This window comes from Pelodiscus sinensis, chromosome 28 (assembly GCF_052426305.1).
Source record: "Pelodiscus sinensis isolate ZL-2025 chromosome 28, ASM5242630v1, whole genome shotgun sequence".
Lineage (NCBI taxonomy): Eukaryota > Metazoa > Chordata > Testudines > Trionychidae > Pelodiscus > Pelodiscus sinensis.
Genome location: NC_143079.1, coordinates 15667999 through 15692750, shown reverse-complemented (window position 1 = coordinate 15692750; position 24752 = coordinate 15667999). Strand labels below are relative to the sequence as shown.

At 49.9% G+C, this 24752-nt stretch overlaps 1 protein-coding gene across 3 annotated transcripts; it reads left to right on the top strand.

Annotated features, from left to right (window-relative positions):
- Positions 1-19616: 19616 nt before the first annotated feature.
- On the top strand, positions 19617-24752 carry TIMCC (TIM double twin CX3C motif chaperone). 3 transcript variants are annotated; one of them, XM_075911009.2, is made up of 3 exons: positions 19617-19726; positions 21212-21352; positions 22632-24752. In XM_075911009.2, exons 2-3 carry the CDS (start codon positions 21218-21220, stop codon positions 22818-22820), a joined length of 324 nt encoding a protein of 107 aa, XP_075767124.2. In that variant the 5' UTR covers positions 19617-19726; positions 21212-21217; the 3' UTR covers positions 22821-24752. The 3 variants fall into 3 exon arrangements, with proteins under 3 accessions (XP_075767124.2, XP_075767122.2, XP_075767123.2); XM_075911007.2 differs by lacking the exon at positions 19617-19726 and adding an exon at positions 20074-20361 and having other exon boundaries at positions 21137-21352; XM_075911008.2 differs by lacking the exon at positions 19617-19726 and adding an exon at positions 20148-20361.

The window sequence follows — 24752 nt, the reverse complement described above, 5'->3', positions numbered from 1 at the left end:
GGTGTTGGACTTTTGGGACTTTGGGGGATTTGTGGCTGGGGAGGGCCTTTGCTCATGTTTGGTCTGTAAATCTGAGTTGTGATGTTTTCCCAATTTAATGCTATAAAATGTTTGCTGCTATACTGAGGCTCTGTGCTTGTGAGAGGGGAAGAATTGCCTCTTTGAGGCACCCAGAGGTGTATGTAAGATTTCCCAGGTCACTGGGTGGGGGCTCGAGCCGGTGTTGTATTACCTTGTTGGGAGGAGACCCCTAGATACTGAACCCGGCCCTTGCTGCTATTTACTTGGCCTGGCAGAAGGGTTACAGCAGGATCAGAACTTGATGGAGAGTTTGCCTGAGGAAGGACTGCTGGTATTGGCCCACAGGGCTGTCCTGGCAACCTCAGGATCTGCTCCATCCCTGCCAAATGCAGTGGGAGTTTGGGCATTTGATTTATGAGCGTGGGCCCATATTCCTCCCAGTAAGGCCTGGTATTTGTGCTCAGTTTCCATTTGTAAAGCTGGCAGAGCTGGGTCATTGGCAGGCAGGATTGAACCTAGAGCCCTAGGGGCTAAAGCCACATGCCTCTACCCCATGAGGTAAAAGTTAACTGGCTTTCAGCCAAGGCTGTAGAGCATACTTCACTCTGCCTTCTCATTGGTCTCAGGGCCTCTGGGTTACATGTACCTTATCTAGCACGCGGCCGACCGGACTGTACCCATTTGTACCGCAGCTGAGCCTGCCGCTTGGCGTCACCCCGTCCCGTCCGCAGTTCTCACGTGCATCGGCCCCCTTGGCACAGTAGGAATGAGAACAGGAAGCTGCAGATCTAAATGCATGAGTGGCTACAGTTGGAGCTTAAGTCCCGAGCTGGGGGCTGTGACATCTCATATCCTGCATGGATGGGCAGGGAGGGGAATAGTTACATGCACTCGCCCGTTGATCTCGCACACACACACCATGAAAGGCAGAGTCAATTAAAACTCCCAGGCCCCTTCCTTTCCTGTTAACCAACAGCAAAGTGTAAATCAAACCCAGGGCTCACCCTGTCAGTCCAGGGCCTGGTGAACCGAGGAACCGGCAAACCTGGAGCCAGCTCAGCTGGACTGAGGGAGGGACACAGCCTAGCGAGTCTGGGAGCAGCCACCCCAGCCGGTGGGGGTCGTGAGAAACTCCGGCAAGGAGCGAGCGTGGGTGTGATCGGCGCATGGGGAAAGCCTGAGAGACTCGGGAGAAGGGCTGAGCTTGTTACCAGGCAGCGTCACTCCCACGGCCCTGCTGGAATTCTCATTACCTGGAAGTCTCCTTTGCCACCTGCTCATCTGGCTGTGAGGGGGGCAATGAGCCCCCATTCTGTCCTCCCTTAGCACGCAGGGGGCATGGTCCCGTTTCAGAGAACAGGGGTGGGGCGAATAAAAAAAGGTCAGATCAGCAAACCAGCCGCTTGCCGTAGGCTGCCCAGCTCTACAGGGCTCCAGCTATGCGGCCTTGGCTCCTCACCATCCTGGAGTCGGCCTGGGCAAGAGGCTTCGCTTGCTGACCTGGCTAGCCTGGTTGCCCACCACTTCTGGGTGGTCTCCAGAGCTTTTAAGAGCGGTTCTACTCTGCTGTCACTGGACAGTGCCTGTACCGAGCTTTGAAGAGAGAAAGGGCTGCAGGGCAGCCTGTATTATTACTGCCATTTTACAGATGAGTCAACTGAGGGAATGAATCGACCTGACCAGCACCGCACACCAGTCAGTGGCAGAGGTAGGCTGCAAACTCAGCTATTCTGATTTCCAGGGCCTTGTTCTGACCAACCAATCACACTCCTTTCCCAAATCCAGCATCTACTGGAGAAGATTTTAAGAGCCATTAGACAAACACCTATGAGGGGCGGTCTGATTATACTTAGCCCTTCCTTGGGTGCAGAGGAGTGGACTAGAAGACCTCAGGAGGTTCCCCCCCTCCCTAGTCATATGTCTCTATGAGTCTCTATTAAGTATTCCATAGCGTAGCTTGCTAAACTCACATTATAATCGTTTTCTTTCGGTCAGTTCTAGCAATGGATTTTCAGTGTGTAGCAAAAGCAGGTTAGACTTTACAAATCCCTGCCTTCAGCAGGGACAGACAGCTGCAGCCATAACTCAGCAGCATGGAATGCAGAGAGGAGGAAAAAGCCCCGGGCTGATTGTGGAGAGGTTGTGGATGACCCATAGGGACATACCTAGGTCCTCACTACCCAGGGGCTGAGGCCCACAAGTCACAAGAGAAGTCAGAGGGAGCTACCGCATGGAACACCCCTGAAACATCCTCCCCACCATGCCCACGTGTTTTCCTGGACAGACAAAGTCTGGCAGCTCCAACACCATTGATTGCTCTGTTCGGGCCAGGGGAAGAGGGATGGCCAATGCCGAGAAGACAAGCTGGGTTTAGTTCCTGCCTTGTCTTGCGTCGCGTTGGGCAAGTCTCTTCTTCACCCTTGAGCTTTACTTTCCCATCTATCAACAGAGATAAAAGCCATTGATGATTGCAGGCCACTCACATGCTACAGTGACGAGGGTCATATAAATACCTAGAGAGTTGCCTGTGATATCAGCGCTCAGCCCGAAGGTTGCAAATATTATTTATTATTTGTGTTCCATGGCCTCTAGGAGCCCTAGGTGCTGGACAGGGTGAAAAGGCAGCCCTGAGCCTGAGGTCTTTGCAATCTAAATAAGGGCTTCAGGAGCCGTTGCTGGTCTCCTTTCCTTTATGGGGAGGGGCTCCTGAAACGTTCTTCTGCTGTGACATGGAAAAGGTCGAGAGCTGTTGGCTTGGGATCCAAAAGGCACCGTGGTAAGTGGATCTGCTGTGGAACTGGAAATCGCTCCGGAACTGGCCCAGCATCCCCCTCACTCTTGCTCTTTCATCTACTGGACGTGGCTGCCGGGGCCTGGGAGAGAACGTCCTGTTTATTCATCAAGGGAGCTTTACTTTTACAATTTAAATGAAACCGTTACCCTCAGCTCCTGGGTCCAGGCCAGCCAGGGATGCTGGCATAAGAAGCCTTTCCTGGAAAATGCTGAAATTGTGGCTCTGTTAATATCCCAGAATTTGCAGTGTCCAGGGGGGATGTTTCAAAGAACAGGCGGGACACCTCTGTGCAACCCTGGGTTCTTTTTATACTTGTCAGCTCTGTTCCCCTCCTTCCTCTCCAACGCTGGCAGCAAGGTGAGGCTGAGGACATTTGTGATCTCTCTGGCGGCCCGGCTGGAGCTGTGCTCCCGGATGCTGGTCCCACTGGGGCTGTGCTCCCAGATGCTGGTCCCACTGGGGCTGTGCTCTCTGCCATCAGCCCAATGCAAGCTGTGCTGCTGACCCTGGCCAGCTGGGGCAATCTGCTCAGCAATATCCATGGTCCTGCTGGATAATGGATGTTGCCGGACCAGACAGTCTTGGATTTCAGAAGTTCGGTCTGTACCAATATGCCCCAGCCAGGGTGCACATGGCAATGCTGGTTGTTACCGCTGGACGGACCAATCAGAGGAGAGAGAACATACCTCTTTGCAACAAAGAGCTTGTTTGTGCTACGAGAGAGTGAGTCACGCTCCAAAGAGACAGGTGCCCTGCCCCGCCCGTGCAAATCAGAGCGGTAGCTGTGAGAGCCAAGTCTAAGAAAATGCACCTGCCCGGCTATTAAAATCCTGCAGGACGTACAGCGGCTGGGGCTCCTTTCAGCCAAAGACAAACAGCAGCCAACACATTGGCTGGGCTTGTTTGTTTCCGCCAGATATGGGGGAGTCAGCGTAGCACATGATTTTACACAGGAAGGAATCATTTCCATTCACTGGTTAGCACAGCTGTGTGGGGAAAGGTACATTCTCCTTCCCTGTCCTGCTAGCACTCTCAGCTCCTGGTGCGCTCAATGGAAGCCCAGAGGCCTTAGCCCCCTGTAAGTTTGAGCCCTTAGGCAGGAGAGGAAGAGAAAAGTGATTTCTGTCAGGGCTATTTAGACATTAGCCCATCTGAGCTCCAACACACTCGTGACAGGTGTTGCTGAGAGGCCCCAGAGCAGGCTAATCACACACATCATGCTTCTTCTGTAAATAATAATTCCTCCTGCTCTTCTGTGCTGTTATCTATCGTGTTAGGGCTGCAGGCCCGTGAGCTTTAACCTACTCCCCAGGTGGAACAGACACCATGGACCACTTATTGGTGCTGTACATGCCAGCAGCTGTGTATTCAGGAGGATGCACATCTCCCCCTAGAGCTGTAAGTAACACAACCACTCTCCTTTGACACCCAGCCTGGCGTTGATGAGAGCTGGTCACAATTTGACCATTTTGGTTATGTTTGTGGGGGCCTTGAAATATGAAAACTTCCTGTTTCCGCTATTTCAGAAGGGACCGTTTGCTGTATTCATTTTGAAACAACTTTCTGGTTTGAAATGTACTTTATGTTGTAAAAAAGTGATGTTAAAATATAGTTCAAATCAAAATGAAACCTTGCAATTGACTCAGAATGGGAGGGGAGATCAGAATTTTGTTCTGTGGAAAACGTGGATATTTTCTGTTTTATTGTCCCATTCAGGGATGTGTTTTCTGAGAAACTCTAGACTGCACAATATGGAGCCAATGCAATGCTGGGAGGCAGACTGCGGAGAGCAGCCAGAAACACTTATTATGAATTCCAGACTGAGATGCTTGCTGCAACCACGTGGGCAAATGCATAATTTTTGTCCTGGGCCCAATTGGTTTGCAAAGGCAGTGAAGGAAATGTGTTGTGCCCAGTCTACGTGCAAGGCTGTATGCTGTTGGATTTTTTAGAAAACTTTTTATTAAGGCAAAATTACATTAAAAGGTTAACATGCTATATGCATCTTTCTAATTTCACAAAAGTGAACACCCCACCCTGACCTCCACTTGTTCCATCCCCCTTTCTTCTATCACTCACTGTCCGACACACTCACTCACTTTCACCAGGCTGGGGCAAAGGGTTGGGGGGGGAGGAAGAAATTGCTCCAGCTGGGGATGCAGGCTCTGAGTGAAGCCAGAAATGAGAGATTCAGGGTGCAGTACCTTAACTACATTGTACATTGCTTATTCCTTATTCAAGACCTGGTTAATATTCAAAAAAGCTGGCTAAAAATTGAGTATTACTAAAAGAGGTGCCCAAACTTCTAGACACCAATCCTCTTTTTGGTGTTTCTCTTCTCTACCTACTTGGTGTAAACATTTTTCCATTCCAAGGACAATAGTATTTTTCTTAATTTACCCCTTACCCGTTGGCTTTCATTGACCTGTGGAACTCCTTGCCAGAGGAGGTTGTGAAGGCCAAGACTTTAACAGGGTTCAAAAAAGACTAGATAAATTCATCAATGGCTATTAGCCAGGATGGACAGCAGGAATGGTGTCCCTAGCCCCTGTTTATCAGAGGCTGGAAATGGGCAACAGGGGCAGGATCCCTTTATGATTCCCTGTTCTGTTCATTCCCTCTGGGGCACCTGGCATTGGCCACCGTTGAAAGAAAAGATACTGGGCTGGATGGACCTTCGGCCTGAGCCAGCATGGCCATTACGTTCTTATGTAATGCCCTGCAGGTGTTCATCTGGTCTTACCTGCCATGCTAAATAGCTGACTTGTGCATCACTTCCCTCTACTGGACAGGCTCAGAACTGCTCAACTACATGTTAGGATAGGCCCTATAGTGCAAAGAGCTGATACCAAGGTTCTATGTTGGGGTCTCTCATTCTGTAGCAGAAGCAAACAGCTTGGTTGTGCAGCACAGTGACAACTACAAAGCTACAGGTGGTCTCAGAATTAATATAATTGTTCTTACTTTTAAAGAGTCTTTACTTTTGCATAAGTTAATCTATATAGTTGAGAGTTTGTCTGTTTGCCTGTTTTCATGTTTGTTCAAGAACTCCTTCTAAATGGTAAGAGCTAGGCCCCAGCAAATTTGGTAGGCAGCTTCACCTTATCAGAACTTAAAGCAAACTCAAGGTTTGGTTGCTCCAGGACAGTGGGATGTGCCAGGAATGGGATTGCTTCTCATAACCCCAAAATATGCTAATGTGGGACTCATTTGCATGAGTCGCGATCTCATTAGCATATTTTCTGCTGTTTCTTTTTGCGCAAGGGGTTTTTGTGCAAAAAGAAGCAGTGAGAGCATTTTTTTTACGCAAAAAAACCATTTTGTGCAAGATCCTTATGCCTCTGGAGATCTTGCGCAAAATGAGGTACAAGGAGACATAAAGATCTTGTGCAAAACGGGTTTTTGCACACAAAAATTGTCCACGCTGCTTCTTTTTGCGCAAAAACTCCATGCGCAAAAAGAAGAGGCAGAAAATATGCTAATGAGATTGTGAATCATGCAAATGAGTCCCTCATTAGCATATATTTTGCAGGAAGATTTTGCGGTATAGATGATGCCATACAGAAAAGAGACAGAATCACCAGGCAGGTTAAAGGGGCTGGCTGGGGACGCACCCCCCCCTCCTCCAGGACTGCTGCAGCCCTGAGCTTCCTATCTCCCAGGTGTCCCTTAGAGAGGATGAGGGGTTCTGAACCCTCCCCCCCTCCCCGATTCATATGGGAACATTGCTGGCTGGTCCCCTTCATCAGGGAGTGAGGAGAAAATGCAGTTTGAGGCATTCCTCACTCTGGATGGGCAGTACAGGGGGCAGATGAACCTGGACCTGCCCCTGCCGGAGAACAGGTGCTTCTCACCTGGCCCCAAGCTGTTGCAGTGAGAGCGGGCTGGGGTTGTCCTCTCTCCCCAGGACAGCCTGGCTCCTGAACCCCTCCTCCCCAGCCCCACCCCAGAGCAAGGATTGAAATGAAGCCTGGACATTTTAATTTTATTTTCCAAAAATAATAATAATAATAATTGAGTTAAGGACCCAAGAAATACCTGCTAACTCTTCTAGTGCTTATATATTTTGTTTGGTGGCTTTGTTTTTTGTGCTGTTTGAAATACGACACAGTAAATTCCTCTTAAAGGGTGCGTCTACACTGTAGTGTTTTTCTGGAAGAACAATACTCACGTCCACGTCCATTGAATTCTTTTGAAGAAAGTCGAGAGAACAGAGGGTTTTTTCCAACGGTGTTAAACCTCATTCTAGAGGAAGAAGCCTTTTTCCAAAAAAGCTTTTTCGGAAAAAGGCGTGTGTGGACGCAGAAGAAGGAGTTCTTTTGAACGAAGAGGCCTAAGAGAGGAAACAAGTAATAAATTCACTGTAATCATCCCTAAACAGAAGAAGGTTTCAGTGGCGTGTTTCTATAAAAAAGTACAGTAGAGCACTGTAAAGTGTTAAACACCCGGATCTGGATTCAGACCAGATCCTATGATAATCCCTGCAGTGGGCTCCCACTGACATCAGAGAATCACAGAATCATAGTCCAGTCCCCTGCCCTCACAGCAGGACCAAGCACCATCTAACAGGTGTTTGTCTAACCTGCTCTTAACTATCTCCAGAGATGGAGATTCCACAACCTCCCTGGGCAATTTATTCCAGTGTTTAACCACCCTGACAGGTAGAGAAAGTTTTTCCTAATGTCCAACCTAAACCTCCTTTGATGAAGTTTAAGCCCATTGCTTCTTGTCTCTCATCAGAAGTTAAGGAGAATAATTTTCTCCCACTTCCTTGTAACCCCCTTTTAGGCACTTGAAAGCTGCTATCATATCCCCTCTCAGTCTTCTCTTTTCCAAGCTAAACAAACCAAATTCTTTCAGTCTTCCCTCATAGGTCATCATTTCTAGACCTTTAATCATTTTTGTTGCTCTTCTCTGGACCTTCTCCAATTTGTCCACAGCTTTCTCGAAATGAAGTGCCCAGAACTGGACACAATACTCCAGTTGAGGCCTAATCAGCGCACACTAGAGGAGAAGAATGACTTCTCGTATCTGGCTCACAACACTCCTGTTAATGCAGCCCAGAATCATGTTTGCTTTTTTAGCAACAATGTCACACTGTTGACTCATGTTTAGCTTGTGGTCTACTATTACCCCTAGACCCTTTTCGGCAGTACTCCTTCCTAGACAGTCACTTCCCATTTGGTATGTGTGAAATTCACTTCTCCTCCCTAAATGAAGGTCTTGTGAGTATTACAAAAGCAGGATATTGGCTAAAGCCATACGGATGCTCTGATGCCATCTGTGTTGTGATAAGCAAAAAGTGTCGTCCGTAGTGAAATGAACCACCCATATCTTTGTAGAAGTGATGAAATACATGTTCCCTTCCAGTAAAAATAACCCAGATGGTTGGCAGAAATGTGAAATGTTCTGGATACTGGGTATATTTGGAAACAGCTGAATAACAACGTTCCAAAGATAGGAAGGAGATGAAACAGAATAATATAGCTCAGAGATGGAAAAGACAATTTTGAAGAGGGTTTCCCAACCTTTTCGGGTTTGAAAATCTTATTCAAAGTCAAAAATTGTAATGATTCCCCCTACTCTTACGTTTTACAATAAAAGTAAGAGTAAAAAATTGTATCTGTCATAAGAATGCTAAGGCTATATAATATAAGTGCTGCTACGTTTAGCCTAGTACATTTCAAAAGTTATTCTAGAAGTTTCATTTGCTTTGAAATTCAATACAATTTCCAACATCTCATTAGCACCATGACCCCAAACACTACCCCCTGACTAAAACTATGGATTTACATTACTGACTGCATTTCCCTATTAGGCAGGATTGGTCTCTACCCAGCATGTTCAGTTCTCTGGAAAATCTAGTTATCCCCTTTGATAGAGCTCTCTGTACTTCATCAGAGTTTGTCCAATCAAGAATAACCCTGCCCACCCACACCCACACCAGCAGCCAGCCATTGGTGTAGCTGCGCTAATGTTCACACCTACGTGCAGAGAAGCACAAAGTATTGTTCACACTGATTAAGCCAAGGAGCAGCTAGACAGGAAAGCAAACCCAGATATGCCCTGCTTTGCACTTAGGGGTCAGCATTAGTCACCCCTATTGCTGTTCACTGGTTGATGTAGCAAGGCTATTGCTGGGGAAAGACCAAACCACTGGAGGCTGTTTCCATTTCTGGCTGTGGCTAGGGTTGTGCTCTCAAAGCAGGACCCGAATCGCTTAATTTCTACATGCAGGGGGATAAACCAGGAATTCCAGATCAAACCATTTAGCTATTTATAGAAACTGAACTCAACCACCCCATGTTTGAGCGAGAGCCATCCTTAGGATGTATGGGACCCTCCGCATTACTGTGACACTGGTGTCCCTGTGTCCAACAGCGGCCCAGGGATGTCGATTTTTTAGAGATGTGATTTTATAATGTTCAGCAACACGCGACTGAAATAGTCTTAAAGCAAAATTGAAACTAAGGTCCTGTCGACTAACCCAGTAAATTCAGAACCTGACAGTATGTTCCTGGGGCTGGCTTTGTTACCACTTGAATGGCTCTTTCCCAGGTTCAGTGTCTGCTGATAGCTCTGGCCGGCTTTGTCACTGTTAAGTTAACTAGATCCTTTCTGGAGGACGGAGAGCCACAAAACAGGGATAGGAAGAGGCAAGCTGATGGACATTAAGACCCAGTGTGTCCTTTGCAGCTGCATATTCTGTGTATGGGCAAGGCACTTCCTGCTTTAACCCAGTCCTGCACTCCTTGCTCCGTCAAAACTTTCATGGAACTGAGTTGGTCCTGAGTGAAGGCTGCAGGATTGAGCCACTTTTGAGGTTCAGTCATTGCAGCAAATGACCTTCCCCCCCCCCCAACAGTTGCTGTCAATCCACATCTCATTTCTGTGCTCTCCGCTGCTCATACTAACAAAATCTGCTGGGTAATGGTCCAGCAAGCACCAGTAAACACAGCAGGGTTCTTATCCACAGCAGCAAATGTGAATCCGTATAAACACCAATGCAGGTTTCGAGACAGAGATTCAAAAGCTGTTCCGCGACAATGAACAACAATGAACATAGTCCTGGTTTTTGTTTTATTGGTGGGAGAGACACGCTTACAAGCTGACACTGAGCTCTGCCTTGGCTGTGTGAGAGATACCCAGGGAGTCCCTGCTAAAACACGGTGGAACCGATTGTCTAGCATACACAGTCAGCATGTGTTCCAAGAAACCATTCCAGGTGAAAAGGACAGTGAAGACCTCTGCATTCAAAGGGCACAGGTTAGTGGGTTACATATTATTGTTATGAGCCATAAATCCAACGTCTTTATTGACACCATGATTTCCAGTAGCTAGTGGAATGATGAATTTAAGTTCCGAGGTTTCACTGTATTGTGCAAGTTTCCTTTGAGGATCACTAAGATGTGGAATGATCATTTTTGTGAGAAGTATTTAGACACAGGCAGTCAGGTATCTTTCTCTTCTCATTTTTCTTTGTGAGTTTACTTGAGAATGTAGTGATTGTCTGCTTCCATCTGTGTAGTTGTTTGGGGGGCATTTAGTGAACCACACCACACATCCTGGGAGCAAGGTGTAGGACCATGGGTCTTGAATTGTGTGCCATGTCATCTCAATGGTGGAGAGATGTTTGGAGGTTTTGCATCTGTTGTTCTGGTGGGCTCTGGTGCCTCTTTGAGTTGATGCTTCTTGGTCTGTGAAGATCTGGCCTTTGACAAGGAGCTTGGGAAGTGTGCGGTTGGTGTTTGAAGGCCAGAAGAGGCAGTCTGGGAAATATTTCTCTCGGGATGTGGTCTCCATTGAGTATGGGTTGTAACTGATTAATGATTGATTCCAGATTGGGGTGATAGGTGACAACTAGAGGTGTGTGGTAAGTGGGTTTTTGTTTGTTCGTATGGAACTAGGGTCTCTCAAGGGGGTTGGGTGGGCACGCTGATTACGAACTCCTGCATGACCTCCTTAGGACTGAAGCAGTTTCCAGGTATTTATGAAGGTACTTAGAGAGTGCAGCTACCTTGGGGATTCTAGCTCTCAATATCCTCCCACCAATGTGGGTTGAACACTACAAATCTCTTGGGTAGACAAGAAAAACTGCTTTGCGCTAGGGGGGTCTACACATGCAGCCAAGGCCTAAGAGAAGGTCAATGAGGATCAGAGGGTACTTCCTGGGGGGAATCATACATTGAATAAAAAGTTTTTCTTTCGTCTGTCAAGTGAGTTCTGGTTTTCAGAAACTGGTCATTTTACTTACTGGAAATTCAACAGGCTCTGAAGGTTACTTGATTCCTTGTTGGGAAGTTATACTCATTATTGAGCGGCTTCCCACGCTGCCCCTTGCTCAGCCTCTTGCAGGGCTGGAATGATCCAGCAAGCCATCCAGCAAGGGCAGTGGCTTCTCAAGGGATCGCAGAAACGAAACCACACCCAATGACTGGAACTCTAGACATGAGGGAGGCCTGACTGGTCCTGTAGGACTGGGAGTAGAACATCAGAGTGTCTCCTGCATGCGCAATGTACGTGATGTGCCACAAGTGTCATTTCCAGGGTAGGTGTGTGTGTGAGTCCCCTTGCCCCCCTCAAGCAGTTGCAAGGAGTGTGCATTGTAGATGGAGCCATGGACACAGAGAGACCACTCCGCAGGGCCTGCACTGCCTGGCGGCTCTGCAGGCTTTGGGTGTGTCTAGACAGCAAAGTTATTTCGGAATAATGGTGGTTATTCCCAAATCACTATGGGTATGTCTACACTACCCCACTAGTTCGAACTAGGAGGGTAATGTAGGCATACCGCACTTGCAAATGAAGCCCGGGATTTGAATTTCCCGGGCTTCATTTGCATAAGCCGGGCGCCGCCATTTTTAAATCCTGGCTAGTTCGAACCCCGTGCCGCGCGGCTACACGCGGCACGGAGTAGCTAGTTCGGATTAGGAAGCCTAATCCGAAGTAGCTGTACTCCTTGTGGAATGAGTACAGCTAGTTCGGATTAGGAAGCCTAATCCGAACTAGCTACTCCGTGCCGCGTGTAGCCGCGCGGCACGGGGTTCGAACTAGCCGGGATTTAAAAATGGCGGCGCCCGGCTTATGCAAATGAAGCCCGGGAAATTCAAATCCCGGGCTTCATTTGCAAGTGCGGTATGCCTACATTACCCTCCTAGTTCGAACTAGCGGGGTAGTGTAGACATACCCTCTGCGAGCAAGTCTTCACACAGCAAGTCTGTTATTTAGAAATAATTTCAAAATAATGGACAGCTTATTCTGACTTCTGTATACCTCATTCTGCTAGGAATAACACCTAGTCTGAAATAGCTATTTCGAAATCAGGCGTGTATAGATGCACCACGTCTGCTATTTCGAAATAGCCCCTCACCAGGGCCATTCTAAGTTATTCTTCTGGGACTCTAAATCGAGATAGCACATCTACAGTAGGGAAGCCGGACTCGGACTCATTGTGGGGCTTCCCTGCAGTATAGATGTACTATTTTGAAATAAGCTATTTCAGAATAACTATTCCAGAATAGCTTATTCCGAAATAACTGTGCAGTGTAGACGAACCCTTTGAGTCCCAAGGCTGATTGTCTATATGGAACCTGCTGAGTTACAGGAAAAGCCATCAGTCCAGCACCTTCAGCATCTCTGAGATGGAGCTTATTATATAGAGGAGAGGGCGAGGAATCAAGGGGCACCTGAGTTCTGTTCCTGACAATAACTCACAGCGTATCCACGGACAAGTCACTTGTCCTTTCTATGCCCCAGTGTGCCCATCTGTAAAACCTGCCTAGCCATTAGCATTTCTCTCCTTGGGATATTTTCAGGCTTAACTGACTGGTGTTTGCAAAGCGAGGTCCTTGCATGACAAATGTCGTTGGCGTGTAAAGTATTGTGGATACCAATTAGGAGAGGCAAGCAGCCTGTCCTTTGTGTAAGGGATGAGAGTGAAATCATCCAAGACTGAGGTCCCTTTGGATCCACATAGCTGAACCAGCGTGGATCTAAGAGCAGAATTGGGGCTTAGGACCTTGCACACTACTCCGTGTATCAGCCCAGCTGAAGACCAGCACTCCAAATACAGCAAAGCTTTCTGAAGACTGTAGGAACCGGGAATACCTAGATCAACAACTCGCTCTCTTAAAATCCATGGCACTTTGCTTTTCAGATCCAGAGTGGGGTGCCAGACCCTGGCTGGGCTCCTTATCACAACTGCAGAGCAGGAAATCACAGGTTTCTTTGATTGTCTAACTCCCCCTGAATCCATTCATTCACAAAGCAGAAGCTCCACCACTTTTAAAACTAATTTTAGATTTCCAGTAATCTGGAACTAAAACCTGGTGCTGCCCACATGCGTCTGACTAGGATGGGGAAGCATTTGGTTATTAGATTACACTGAACTGCCCTTTCCCATAACTCAGATAAGGATAAGTCCAGGGGCAGGAGCGCCAAATGAATCAAACACTGCAGATGTGTCTTTATTTGGGTTACACGTCTATGTTCAGCCTGTGTCCATCTCTGCCCTGAATGCCTCACGCCCCCTCTGTGCTCCAGGGCTCCCTGGTGGTGCTCTGTAAAGAGATGCAGTTTCCAAAGGACTTACGCCCTTTTGCACCCATGTTTTGGTAAGGATCAAATTGCCCTGCAGGAGGTGCAAGTTAGATAGCAGGAGGCACCAACGCTTGGTTTTCCAGGCACATACGCAAGTAGCTGGTGCATCTTGAGTCTGAGGTACCCACCACTCCAGTTGAAGCCAGGGGAAGTTACAGGGGCTTGGGAAAACAGGTTCACTATAACTGGGAAAAGGAAGGTCAGATCTCAGCCATTTAAAAAAATGTATCCCATGCAGCAATGGCTTTCCTTCAGCTCAGTGCACTGCAGCCAGGGACGCTGAGCCTGGGCATTGCTATACTAGCAGGACTGCCCAATTCAGCAGGGTGGAGATGTGTTCTTGGTGGGTAGAGCTTGTTGGTCTGGAGAGGGGAGGGACTCTGTTTGGCACAGCCTGCCTGGTCCTTATTTTCCAATGACATGGCAAAGGAAACTAGTCAGTAGCAGGACTCCAGCCAGGAGACAGCTGGGAAAGTCTCACCGCTGCATTGAATACTGACGTGGCCAGTGCTTTTCTTGTGACAGTACTGCTCGGTGCACAGTACCAGCACCTCCAGTCAGAGCTTACCTGGAAAGAATGAAGCATACCGGCACCTCTGTACGCAAATGTCCGACAATCGGCTGGGCCCTGTGTCTTAAAGGGGCTGTGCCTCTTAAAAGGGCAATGCCGGCTCCACCCCAGCTTTTTTTTTTCTCAACAACTTTTTCCCTGGAGTACCGGCAACTTTTTTTTTTACAAAAAAAGCACTGGATGTGGCTATGCTGGGGTAAGAGCTCTGTATTCAGAGCACAGAGGGGATCTTCCCAGGAGAGCAGGAGTTTCAATTGCAAACATGGGCACGGAAGTGGTTCACATGCACTGGGTCTGGGTGTCTTTGAATGATAAGAGAGGTGTATTAAAGAGTGTCGACACTCTCTGAGAAGGAATGAACAGACACTCAAACTATCTTACCCAATTACCAAGATAGCTTCCCCAATTATCACCTCTAATACAAACATCCCACTCTCCCCACCTCTAATATCATCAATTCAGACACTTACCTTCCTTCCCACCCCTCCCCCCACTGCATTCCCCTCCTGTTCTGAAATGTGATTTGTCCTTTTCATATGTGTTCATTTTTTTAAATTGTATCCTTTGGTATATATGGTTGTGAATATTTTCTTCCACTATTCGATCTGAGGAAGTGGGTCTGGCCCACGAAAGCTCATCATCTAATAAACCAACTTGTTAGTCTTTAAAGTGCTACATAGTCCTGTATTTTGCTTCAGCTACCCCAGACTAACACGGCTACATTTCTAGAACTGGAAGAGACCTCAGAAGGTCAAGTCCAGCTCCCTGCTCTAGGCAGGACCAATTCCAACTAAATCAACCCGGCCAGGGCTTTGTCAAGCCGAGACTTAAACACATCTAGGGACGGAGACTCCACTACTTCCCTAGGTAACCCATCCCAGTGCTTCCCCACCCTCCTAGTGAAATAGTTTTTCCTAATATCCAACCTGGACCTCCCCCACTGTAACTTGAGCCCATTGCTCCTTGTTCTGCCATCTGTCACTACTGAGAACAGCCTCTCTCCAGCCTCTTTGGAACCTCCCTTCAGGAAGTTGAAGGCTGCTCTCAAATCCCCCCTCACTCTTCTCTTCTGCAGACTAAACAGACCCAGGTCCCTCAGCCTCTCCTCATAAGTCATTCCTCCTCATAACCCAGGCTGATATAGTGTCTTCCCCAGTGTCTAGCCACCCAGAACCTCATGCCAGGGATCTCTGCTTGTTGCTAACCAAGGTGGATCTTTTAGCTCATTGTTAGAAGGGCGTGCTTTCAGAGACAGAGGTCTGCAGTCAGACCCCTACCACTCACCACTGTGATGCTTGGGGTTTCACCCACACCACGGCGGGGTTCTGTCACTGCTATTGTGCTTAAGCCACGCTGAGATTAATAGCAGAGATCTACTTACTTGCACAATGCATGGCATTGAACGGAGACGGCAATTCCAGTGATTTCTCAGTGAGTAGGTCTGTAGTTTTAGGCAACATCTCCCTCCGAAGGTTGGCAATACTCAATGCAGTGTCCTCCTCTAGTTAAAAAGGAATTAAATGCTAGAGCTTTTATTCACACTCTCGCTCCTCACCGTGCAGTCACTGGGCCTGAATTTCTGGTGCAAAGTGCATGCCCAGCAGCAGTGCTCTGATTTGTTAGGGCATCTCGCACACTGCTGGGGCATTAGCCTAAATCAGAATTTCTCAGCCTTTTTTTATAAAGTACCCCTTTTTCAAAAATATATACATATATACACCTAGTACCTACAGTTTTCAAACACACACATATTTTTCTACCATTGCAACACATTTGTTGGGCGGGCAATGAGATTTTTGGGTGTAAAAAGTGCAAAACTAATAAAGTGCTGTAAAACTTAAAACAAAAATTCAGTTTTCTCCAAATTTCAGTTGTGTTGATGTACCCTTCCCCCCTCCCCCCCCCCGGCCGTCTCTCCAGTACCCCTGAGAAACATTGGCCTAAATGACACCACCAGGCAGGAGCCACACAGAGAATCAGGCCCTTTGGTTCAGTCCACTCCTGCCACCTAGTGACCAGCTTGTCTACTGGAGCAGGAGATTGGAGGGCAAGGACAACACACGCCCATAGGAGAGGAACCACAACCAGTGCTATGCTTGAGATGGATGCTGGGCCAGAAGCTAGACATCAACCAAGCATAAAACTGCCAGCATGGGGACACACGTTCCCATTCACCCAGTGGTTGTATGTATAACTAGAGCCCTGCATAGATGCAAAACTGTAGAGCCCAGTGCGGATACAAAATTTGTATCCACATCCATATCTGTAAAAATGAGCCACTGGTACCCACACTGACATCTGTGGATGTGATTACCGGCCAATATACAGTGGACATCCATGGATTTGCAGGGCTCTAGGCATCCTTATCTGCATCTGCAAAAATGATCCACAGATATCTGCATCCACATCCATATATGGAGATCAAGCAGATAGCTGCAGATTTGTGGGGCTCTAGATACAAAATTTGTATCTGCATCTGCATCCATATTTACAAAAATGAGCTGCAGATATCCGCATCCACAGCTGGGGATATGGATACCCATGGATATAAAGAAAATGTCCGCTGATTTTCGGGGCTCTGCCTTTAACTAGAACCCTGTATCTCACATGTGACCCTTTTGCTGCATATTTTGCCAAGGGAGGGGAGAATTCAGGCTTCATTTCAGTCATCTGCCTTGGCCAATAACAGACCATTATTTTGCGCAAAGTCTTCTTACAAATTAGGTATGGCTTAACTCAGCTCATACCTGACTGAGATTTTGAACACGCCCACAGTTTGACACATATCGGGGGTTCTGTTTGTGTTGTTCTGTACACAAACTGCACTCCTAGTGGCTTTCAGAGGAGCTGATAAATGCAATTCCAGAGCTAAATAAGTCCTGTTTGTATGTCAGACCATTCCCTTGTGAACATGAGCAGAAAGAAAATAGTCAGGATCCCATTGGTCGCTCATTATTTTGTATTACTGTAGCACCTAGAGACACCAGACAAGAGGGGCCCTTTTGTGCTCGGTACTGTACAAATACATTAAATTAGTTTCCCTGCCCAAAACATTGCTTACCATCCAAATACTGCATCAAAGTGGTGCCCACTAAACTTTTATAACCCTTGCACTATGCCTAGAATCTACAGTGATAACTCTAGCTATATTGGAATCTAGAGAAAGAGAGTGAGGGTACGTCCACACTAGCCCCCTAGTTCGAACTAGGGAGGCTAATGAGGGTGACTGAAATTGCTAATGAAGCACGGGATTTAAATATCCCGCACTTGATTAGCATATTCCCGACCGGTTGCCATTTTGGAAACTGACTAGCCCAAAGTAACTGCTCGCGTCTACACACGGCAGAGAAGCGCGATTCTAATTCCTTAGTTCGAATTAACAGTTAAACCTGAGGCTTAACAGTTAAACCGGAGGCTGCACGCCGGGACCTTCTTCCCCGACCGCCACATCAGGGTCGGGGATGTGGACATGCTCGTCTGCCTGGTGGGGGATGCGGCCTACCCCCTACAGCCCTGACTAATGAAGCCCTACATGGGACACCTCAACCCCTCCCGGCAGGCCTTCAATGCCAGGCTCACCAGGGCCCACATTGTGATTGAGGGGGCCTTCGGCTGACTGAAAGCCCAATTCCTCCTCACCCGCCTCGACCTCGCCGAGCACAATATCCCTCCCATGGTGGCAGCATGTTGTGTGTTGCACAATTTATGCGAACGGAAGGGGGAAGGCTTTCCTGCCAGCCTGGATGGCTGAGGCTGACTGCATGGCTGGCCAGTATGCGCAGCCCTGTACTGCCGCCATCCGGGAGGCCCAGAGGGGGGCGGTCCAGATCCGGGAAGAGCTTCCATGTGGAGGAGGACTGAACTTTCCCTGCATGCCCCACTGGAGCCTTCTTCCACCCTCCTCTCCTTCCCCCTCCCTAATGTCAAATAAAGACACCTGTTTTGCCAACAAAAATCTCTTTTTATTTTACATAACTGGGGTGGGGGGAGGGAGGAATGAGGGTGAGAGAGGGGAGGGGGAAACCTGGGAGGAGGGAGTTGGAAGGGGGAGGAAGGGAAGGGAAAGCTCAGGGCTCAGAGTCCTGCTGGCTTTCCCATCTCGCAGCATGGGTGTGGGGGCGTCGGGGGGGAGTGGGTGTGGAGGGTGGGGCAGGAGGGACGGGGGGTGCAGAGGAAGCGGGAGGGGGAGCAGGAGTGGGAGGAGGAGCGAGAGCTGGGGTGGCTGCAGGGGCTAGAGCAGGAGGAGGCAGGAACCTATCCACCAGGGTCTGGAGGTGACCTCTGAGGGCACGGCCCTGCTCCTCCAGCGCCTCCAAGCTCCGCTGCCGCAGCTGCAGGTCCTCCCGGACCCAGTGCTCCTGGATGTGGATCTGGTGCTCCAGTAGCCGCAGGTGCCGCCGGTGGTGGTACTCCTGGTTGTGGGTGCGCCTGCTGGCCCGGGTGCGTGTGGCTGTTGCAGGCGGGGTGATGCACCCTGCAGTCCCAGGTGCTGTGGTGAAACAAGAGCAGTGGTCAGTTCTCCTTGGGGACACAGTGGGTGAAACCCAGCCCCCCCTCTGCAAGGCGAGGTCAGCGTGTGGGGAATGGGCCAGGGCCCCTGCATGACACCCAGCTGCTGCTCCATGGTGGGCAAGGCCTAGGCACACAGTCCCTGGGCTCCCTCTCCATCCCCCCCATACACATAATGGGAGCATGATGGTACTCACGTGTGGAGCCCTCCCCGGCCTCAGACGACACAGCAGATGTGCTCTGTGGGATGACTCGGGGGTCCTGGGTCCTGGGCAGGCTCCCTGCAGACTCCTGGCTCTCGACATCCTCCTCTTCCTCTGTTTCTGCCCTGGGGTCGACCACCCCCCGAGAGGCATGGACTGCGTGAGTCCCCAGGATGCGGTCCAGGGCCTCAAAGTGAGGGCAGGCCTCTGGGTCGGCCCCTGGTTGGGAGGCCCTGGAGTAGGCCTGCCTCAGATCCTTAATTTTGTAGCGGACCTGCTCCTGGGTCCATATGTGGCCTCTGGTGGCCAGGCTGGCAGCCATGCGGCTGTAGACAGCCACATTCCTGTGGCTAGTGCGGAGATCGTGGACGTTGGAGGCCTCCCCCCAAACCTCGATGAGGTCCACGATCTCCGCACTAGACCAGGTTGGCGCTCGCCTCTTGCGGCCCCGGGCAGGCTCCTGGGAGCCACCAGCCTGGTCCTGGGAAGAGGCAGAGGGCTGGGTGGCAGCAGGTGGCTGGCTCATCCCGTGCCAGGTGCAGGGTCTGCTGGCTGGGTGCTGGCAGACTTGCAACTGGCACAAGCAGTGTAGCCAGACCATGCCCCTTTAAGGGCTCCAGGGCTGGGAGGGGGGCAGACAAGTTTCCCTGGTTTGGCCCAGAGTGGCCAGCAGGGCAAGCTGGGGAGGACTAGCCTCCAGCTAGTTCGAATTAAGTGACTACTCAGCCCTTAATTCGAACTAGGCGTTAGTCCTCGTAGAATGGGGTTTACCTAGTTCAAATTAAATTTGAACTAGCAGTTTGCATGTGTAGCCCCTATGAAAGTTAATTTGAACTAACAGCTGTTAGTTTGAATTAACTTTGTAGTGTGGACACACCCAACGGAATGGGGAGTGAGAGATGGCTGGGGATGCAGAGATGAATGGCATGGCCAGTGGGAATAAGAGGCAGAGGAAGGCTGCCAGGTACCGCCCTGCCCGCACTCTGCCCCCTGCTTGAGCCCAGCTCATGGGCTGCTGCTGGGGACTCTAGGGTAATGCTCTGGAGTGGGGAGGGTGGGGCTGTGCGCTGCCCGCTCTCCACCCATGCTCTAGAGCCGGGGAGGCTCCTGTGGGGGGCTGGAGGTTTGCCCCTGCGATGGGCTCGGTGCCCATGGAGCGGCAGCCTCAGGCAGAAGAGGCAGGGCTGGGGGCTCGCCACCCCCAGGACTACATTGGGGGAGGAGAGGAAAGCGAAGGCCAGACAGGGCGAGCGAGAGATGCCAGGGGGGGAGCGAGGCTGGGGCATGGGGTGGGTTTAACGCTTGGTTTAAGTTCCCAGCACAGCGACAATGGAGCGAGAGCGAGAAACGGGCAGGACCAGAGCGAGGTGCGCGGCGCTGCACCCTGCCCACCCAGCCCGTGCGCCCCTCGCTGGCTGGCTGGCCGGGACGCGCGGGAGCCGGGTTGCAATGCGCCCAGCCGGCTCCAGGGGCTGCTGTGGCCGCCGCGCAGCGCTGGGCCGGGCTGACCCGGGAAGCGGATGGGGGCGGCGGGTGTCCTCTACCCATGCGGGCGCTGCCGGCCGGGCGCAGGGCGCAGCATGGCCGAGGCGCAGCAGAGCCGCATGCAGGCGGCCATAGACAGCATGGTGCACGGGCTGGAGCGCGAGAACATCCGCAAGATGCAGGTAGCGGCCCCCCATCCACCGCCCCTCGCCTCCGTGAGCACCCCGATCGGGGAGTGGGGGAGGAAACCACTGAGCCCCCCTCCCCAGCGTGGGTGCGGAGAGGGGCCCTGAGTGACGGGGGGAAGGGGCCAGCGAGTTCTGCCCGCTCCCCACTGGAGTGTGCCCAGGGATCTGGGCCCCTTGACGAACTGGGGGAGGGGGCAGGGCTTTGCCCAGCCCTATTGCAGTGGCTGCTTAGAGGCCTGGGGCTCTCCACGAATGGGACCCCCCCCCCCCAGTATCGAACCTCCCAACACTTTGAGCTGCTAACCTGGGGCGCAGTGACACATAGGTCTGGCCCTGCGCCAGTTTGCAGTGCCAGTGGGTTTGGGGACCCACAGACGGGGGGGGGGGGGGCAGATTAAACAGCCCATTGCACAGGAGAGAGGAAGGGGGTGTGTATGGGGGGGGGGGGGGGCAAAGCCGGACAGTTCTGCAAAGCCCAGGGCAGTTGGGAGCAGGGAGGTGACAGGTTCACTGGGAAGCCTTAACACTTAACCCGTGGGAGCTGCTTCAGACCCATTGGGCCTGCTGTGGATAGGTGCCGCTCTGGCCACCCAGAGCAGCCCTTGTCCGCAGTGGGCCCTGCCTGCAGCGGAGAAGGGGGCTACTCCAGCCCTCTTCCCCACCTGGCCTTTAACTGGGATTTTACATCCCTAGCTGGGAGGTGTGCAATATATGCACGGGGCTCTCCAGTGAATGGGGTGTGTGTACTGTGAGATTTGAATGGCTACAGGCAACAGCTTTGGAAGAGTCAGGCCTCTGGCTGCCCGCAGCCCATTCCCAGCCAGCTTTGTTTCCGGCTCTGCAGGGGCACATGTTTCGCTGCAGCGCCGACTGCTGCGAGAATGACAAGGCCTCCATGCAGCAGGTGCACCACTGCATCGAGCGCTGCCACGCGCCCCTGGCCCAGGCCCAGGCTGTCGTCACCAAAGAGCTGGAGAGATTTCAGGTGAGGAGACAGTGACCGATGCCCCAGGCCAGGTTCCATGGGGCCCTACAGCAATAGCATTGGCAGTGGAAGTCTCTTGGAGGCCTCAGCTCCCCGAGGAATCTTCTTCTTGTCCGGTTTAATCTCAAGCCCTGTGCAGAGGTTTGCCGTGGACACATACGGGTTTGGGAGGTGGGGCCAGTCGGTTCTATGCTCAACCCCATTGCAAAAGTAACCTGGATCAAAGGGGACGTACCAAAGCAGGGACTACGTAATGTAAATGGGGCATCTCATGTGGGAGAAGAGGAGGCTGTGAGTGAGGGGAGTATTGGAGAACCAAGGTTGTGCTCTGTGTTCAATCCAGGCTCATTAGGAAGCACAGGGTTTGAAAGCGCAGGACACCAGAAAGGAGAACATCCTGCAAAGAGAACGTGCCTTTTTAGGGTAGATTTTCCAGTGTGAAAGGGCAAGTCTGAAAGCGAGCAGGCTGGAGGAGTAGCTACACACACACCGCCATCCCCGAGGGTTTGATATTTGGAGGGGAGCCTAAACAAAATTAGTTTGGAGTAGGGAGGTTAAATTTAATTTAATCCACTAATTGACTAGTTGGTAGATTTTCCATCGACTAGTCAATTAATCAATAAGCAGGGGAGCCGCAGTGGGGTTAGTTCCTGCTGCGGCTCTGCCTTTTAAATGTATGAAGAGCCACCAGGCTGTGTTGACTCTGGGTCTCCCCCCGGCTGCACACCAGCCATAATGTAAAAAGGCTGGAGCGCAGCGGGGGGACCCAGCGCGAGCTGGGAATCAGCCATCCTGGCTCGCGCACAATGGTGTTTCTGATTTTTAAACTTAAGAGCCCGTAGGCCCATAATACATTTAAAAATCAGAGGCGCAGCGTCTGGGACTGGACGCAAACTGGGAATCAGCTGATTCCCGGCTTGCGCGTGGTCCCCGCTACCCTCCTGCTTTCCCTGCCCCCTGTGGAGACGGTGCTGCGGGGAACCGGCTCCTGCTGTTCCCCCTTGCTGCCTCGCATAGTCAACTAGTCACTTACATCCCTAGTTTGGAGGTCTCATTGCAAATGATGAGAGAAACTTCCAGATTGCAGCTGGTTTCATTCTTCTTCCAACCATTCCCTCCATTATAAATAATTTTGTTCTGTGTTCTCCAACGCATGATGTCCACCTCTTAGATAGCAGGCTAAGAGCTCATTTTTCCCATGGCTGCACTTCCTCCCAATACACTTTCCACTTGCTCCCAGCCATTTGAACCTCTAAGTGTCTGGAATTCTCATTTGCAGGACCGCTTGGCTCGCTGCACAATGCACTGTAACGACAAGGCCAAAGACTCCCTGGATTCAGGGAGCAAGGAGCAGCAGGTGAAACAGCAGCTGGAGAGCTGCGTGACGAAGTGCGTGGACGACCACATGCATCTCATCCCCAGCATGACCAAGAAAATGAAGGAGACTTTGGCAGCTATTACACAATAAATCTGAGTTTGTTTTGGGGGAGAGAGGGAGAAGCATAGCTTCTATTAAGAGAGAGACGTGTACACGGAGATTCGTGTTGGAAATTGAAGCATGAAAATGGATGATAAGGGTGATTTTTGTATTTTCAAAGTATTGCAGTGGTCCATTCAACAGCTGGTTTGAAGTGTTGGTGTCTCGGGTTGATTTGAGAAGTGTCACCAGGTGTGGAGAGGACAGAGTAGTGACTTTGCTCCAGTCCTCAAAGGGTTAATGGTTAGTGTATGTACAGACCATGCTGCTAATAGCAGGATCCTCTATTACTTGATAGTACCTTGACTTACTTTGGTTGTAGTGAATTTAGGGCTGCTGGAAGGCACCACCAGCTGGACAGGCCTGGAGTGTGAGGGACCTTTGTCCCTGGGACAGGTGCAAACTTCTCCATTGCTGCCTAACTAATATGCCTCAATAGTTCCCTGCAAGTGTTAAGAGTCAGATATAAACTGGTGTAGTTCCATTAGTGTCAGTGGAGCCATGCCAGTGTAAACGCACTGAGTATCTGGCTTCAAAAGTCCACTCTCCCGTATTCTTGGTGGCGATGTGATGGGCAGAGGATCTGAAGTATAACTACCACTGGGTTTGATACCCTAGAATTCAAAGGGCCATAATTCTTGCCTCACTTGTTCTCTGGGCTATTGTGATTTAAAAAAAAATGCTTTGGGGACAGGATTTTTCCCTCCTCAACTGCCCTCACATCTGCAGAACTGATTGTCTAGCACTGACAGGTTCCCCCTGTCCTTCTAGTGCAAGTGCCTTTATGTTAAAGGAGACAAGAGGAAGTCAGGGAGACTTTTTTTTTTTTTTTTGCACTGGTAGGTCAAGTTTCTGCAGTTAAAACATCTCTGTTGCCTCTCACACTGGCATAAATCAGAAGTGATTCCAATGGAATAAATGGAGATATGCCTGTGTGTGAACCTAGTGGAGAAAAAGCCCTTTAACTTCACCTGACCTCATCAGGCCACCAATCCCGTCATATATAATTCTACAAAGAGAACAAGGTCAGCCAGCTAAGTGTGGGTTCTCTGAAGCAATGAGTCACAAAGAACATGGCCTATTGAAAAGGAATGGCCAATACTACATAATGCTCCACTCATGCTGATTTTACATCTGTATTACTCCTGATTTGCAGTGGTGTAAGGAACAGCAGCATTCAGCCTGAAGTCTATCATTAAGAATTATAGCAGCTGTATTGTTCCATGCAGTGGGGCATAAATGTGTCGTCGTTTCCCCCCCCCCCCCCCCCCCCCCCCCGAGCCTCTGAAAAACAACCACCGAAGGTTTTAATAGGTGGAATCTCTCCTCCTTTTTGACCTGATAACTTTTTGACTTAACGCGCAGAGAACCTGTCCTTGATTCTCCCTCATGCTGGTATAAATCAGGAGTTTGCTTAAGTAAAGAATTGATAGCAGTGTTCAGTGCACTACCAGATTCTGTGTGTTGTGGTGCAGTCTTAAGGTGGATTTCAGATCTCATTCTTCCTCAAGCTGCAGGGACAGGGAGCAAGACAGAGGAGGTTGGTTTGAATGCTGGGGCAAGGTTAAGCTAGTCATGGATAACCATTAATAGCTGCCTCAGATATGGAGCTACTCGGCTACAGGAGTAGGCAATTCTGAATCTGTGGTCCTCAAGGGAAATGAACACAATACAGAGAGGTAGTCACCACCAAAATAAAAAGGGAAATGAAAACAGCAGCACCACCTGGTCCTGTCCTTGTGGCTGGAGACAATGTAATGAATACCTTAGGATGGTTCTATTTATTGTGAGCTGAGAGTCCTGTTTTGTTCCTTCTCATGAACAACTGTAATTAACACAACCATTTTGTTCTGTCCTTTTAAAAACGGATTTATTTTCTAAAAGTTTGATTCAAAAATAAATTTTAGATGATAACTCCTCTGA